The 3,284-nt window shown below is 37.2% G+C and overlaps 1 protein-coding gene across 1 annotated transcript in view; it reads right to left on the reverse strand.

Moving 5' to 3' along the window:
- Positions 1 to 1,257, reverse strand: part of LOC121021295 (E3 ubiquitin-protein ligase HERC2-like) — an 8,771-nt gene extending 7,514 nt beyond the window's left edge. The window contains exon 1 of the mRNA XM_040461559.1: positions 927 to 1,257. Within this exon, the coding sequence (XP_040317493.1) occupies positions 927 to 1,192 (266 nt within the window). The 5' untranslated portion in view covers positions 1,193 to 1,257. The remainder of the gene's footprint in view (positions 1 to 926) is intronic.
- Between the last annotated feature and the right edge of the window lie 2,027 nt (positions 1,258 to 3,284).

A 3,284-nucleotide genomic window follows, 5' to 3' on the forward strand; every position in this document is an offset into this window, starting at 1 on the left:
AAAAAAAAAAATCATATATCTGAAACATCTCTTATAATAAAAGAATAAGATGGGGCACCTGGGTGGTTCAGTCAGTTAAGCAACCGACTTTGGCTCAGGTCATGATCTCGTGTTTCACAAGCTGGAGCCCTGCGTCGGGTTCTGTGGTGACAGCTCAGAGCCTGGAGCCTGCTTTGGATTCTAGGTCTCCCCCTCTCTCTGCCCCTCCCTGCTTGTGCTCACTCTCTCTCTCTCCCTCTCTCAAAAATAAATAAACATTAAAAAAATTTTTGAAGAGTTAAAGAATAAGAAAATCACATTAGGAAGAAAAAACTGAAGCATCTAAACTAGCTAGGCACTAAATATTATGATATGAGTATTCCCTATCCGAAAGCAAAATAAAACAAAACAAAAACAATATAATGTTCAGGCCCCATTTTCAAAAATCTAGATATGCTTATCTACACCTTCACTGGCTTCCACAGTTACTGACAGAAAAGCATTTTAAAATAATGGCACAGGGGCTCCTGGGTGGCTCAGCTGGTTAAATGCCCAACTTTGGTTCAGGTCATGATCTCACAGTTCACAAGTTCAAGCCACTCATTGGCCTCTGTGCTGACAGCCCAGAGCCTGGAGCCTGCTTCAAATTCTGCATCTCCCTCTCTCTCTGCTCCTCCCCCGCTCATGCTCTGTCTCTCTCTCTCTCTCAAAACAAATAAACATTAAAAAAATTTTTTTAAATAAATAAATTAATGGCACAGATTAAGAAGCAGTCTGTTACTCTCAGCAAATTAGCAAAGCCATTCTCCAGATTATATGAAACATACAAAAAGGGAAAGCAAGAATGGAAGGGACTATATTGAAACTTGTACTTAAACTTCCTCAACCAAACAGCCTGCATTTTATATTTAGCTGGTATCAGGATTCCTTCTTCATTATATTATTACCTTTTTTTGTCCACAGGAGGCAAAGAAATACTGCTGCTTTTCCACTTAACTTTGACATTCTCTTGGAAAACAGTTCTATTCAAGGCAATGAAATATCGTTCCAAGATGACCAGCCTCTGCTTGAGTCTCAGGGCTGAAAGGGTGGTAGTGGCTGACTGGATGGCCAGAGCTTGCTGCTCTTTAACCAACACAGAAAGACATTCCTTCAATTCATTCACATCTAGAAAACAAGAAGAAAATACCCAGCCTCTCAATATCTTGCTCATAGTTTGTTATAAAGATGATAAAGTGAATGGTAACAATAATATATAACACTTGAATACTTAGTATGTGCCAAAATGGTTTTAAGCACCTTACACCTATTAAGTACCTCTCAGTCACCATCAAGAGGTAGTATTGTACATGTATTTTAAGGAGGAGGAAACTGAGGCACAGAGAATTTGTGCAAGGTGACCCAAAGGATTACAGCATATGAGACAGACCATTCCTAGCCACCATGGTATGCTGCCTCTCTGAAACACTATATAAAAGTTTTTAACATAAAATTATAAAGTCAGTACTTAGCAGCATATTTCCTACAGAGAAAAAATCTATCCATTATATTCATGCTGTATAACCAAATTCAAAATATACATGTTTCAATAAAATTGCCCAGCATAGGGGCACCTGGGTGGCTCAGCCAGTTAACCATCTGACTCTTATTTTTTTTTTAACTTTTATTTATTTTTGAGAGACAGAGAGAGAGCATGAATGGGGGAGAAGCAGAGAGAGAGGGAGACACAGAATCCGAAGCAGGCACTAGGCTCTGAGCTGTCAGCACAGAGCCCCACATGGGGCTTGAACCCACGAACTGTGAAATCATGACCTAGGATGCTTAACCGACTGACCCACTCAGGTGCCCCAGTGTCTAACTCATCATTTCGGCTCAGGTCATGATATCACCATCATGAGCTTGAGCCCTGCAGGAGGCTCTGCCCTGGGCATGAAGCCTGCTTAAGATTCTCTCTCTCCCTCTTCTTCTTCCCTCCTCCACTCATGCTCTCACTCTCTCAAAGAAAAGAAAAAAAGAAAAGAAAAGAAAAGAAAAGAAAAGAAAAGAAAAGAAAGGAAAGGAAAGGAAAGGAAAGGAAAGGAAAGGAAAGGAAAGGAAAAGAAAGGAAGGAAGAAAACTGCATAGCATATATGACTCATGAAAGGTAATATATTTATTGGAATATTTCAGGGAAAAATAAAGTAATTACAGTTGACCCTTACAGAACACAGTTTTAAACTACATGGGTCCACTTATACCCACATTTTTTTCAATAAATATATTGGAAAATTTTATGGAGATTTGCAACAATTTTTTTAAAAACTTACAGACAAATCACAAATAGGAAAAATCTCAATTAATATTCAAATTTCAAATATGAAAAAATAAATATAGGTTTGTCATGAATGCATAAAATGTATGTAGCTACTAGTTTATTTTATCATTTATTACTATAAAATATACACAAATCTATTATAAAGTTAAAATTTATCAACACTTACACACAAAAATACAGTCCCTACATGGTGCCATTCACAGTCAAAAGAAATGTAAACAAATCTAAAGATTCAGTATTAAATCATAACAGCATAAAATTAACAACAGTACAGACTTACTGTAATGTCTACTGTAATAATTTCATAACCACCTCCTGTTGCTACTGCAGTGAGCTCAAGTGTTCCGAATATCCACTTAAAATGCCAAAAAGATGCTAATCATCTCCACATGAGCAGTTCATCTCTCTACTAAATTGCATACTGCAGTAAAAAGTGATCTCTAGTAGTTCTCTTGCATACTTTCATTGTGTTTAGTGCAATACCGTAAACCTTGAATAACACCATGGGACCCATAAATAGTGCCACTTATGATGCTGGAAGTGCTCCCAAGAAGCAGAGAAAAGTCATGACATTACTAGAAAAGGTTGAACTGTTGGATATGGACCATAGGTTGAGGTCTGCAGCTGTGGTTGCCTGCCATTTCAAGATAAATGAATCAAGTATAAAAACCAATGTGAAAAAAAGAAAAGGAAATTCATAAAGCTGACACAGCAGCTACACTACTAGCAAACACAAAAACATTGCACTTTATGCGAAATACCTTTTATCTAGTACTAAAAAGGCAGCTTTTATATGGGTGCAGGATTGCTATAGAAAGGCATACCTATAGAGACATTAAAGTGATTTGAGAAAAAGCAAAGTCATTATATGACAACTTAAAGCAAAAAGAAGGTAAAGATCAACATCTGGAGAATTTAATGCCAGTAAATGACAGTTTGGGAATTTTGGAAAGAAGTTTAGCTTAAAAAACGTCAAGATAACAGGAGAAGC

The sequence above is a fragment of the Herpailurus yagouaroundi genome, unplaced genomic scaffold (assembly GCF_014898765.1).
Source record: "Herpailurus yagouaroundi ecotype Mexico unplaced genomic scaffold, PumYag 289, whole genome shotgun sequence".
Classification (NCBI taxonomy): domain Eukaryota; kingdom Metazoa; phylum Chordata; class Mammalia; order Carnivora; family Felidae; genus Herpailurus; species Herpailurus yagouaroundi.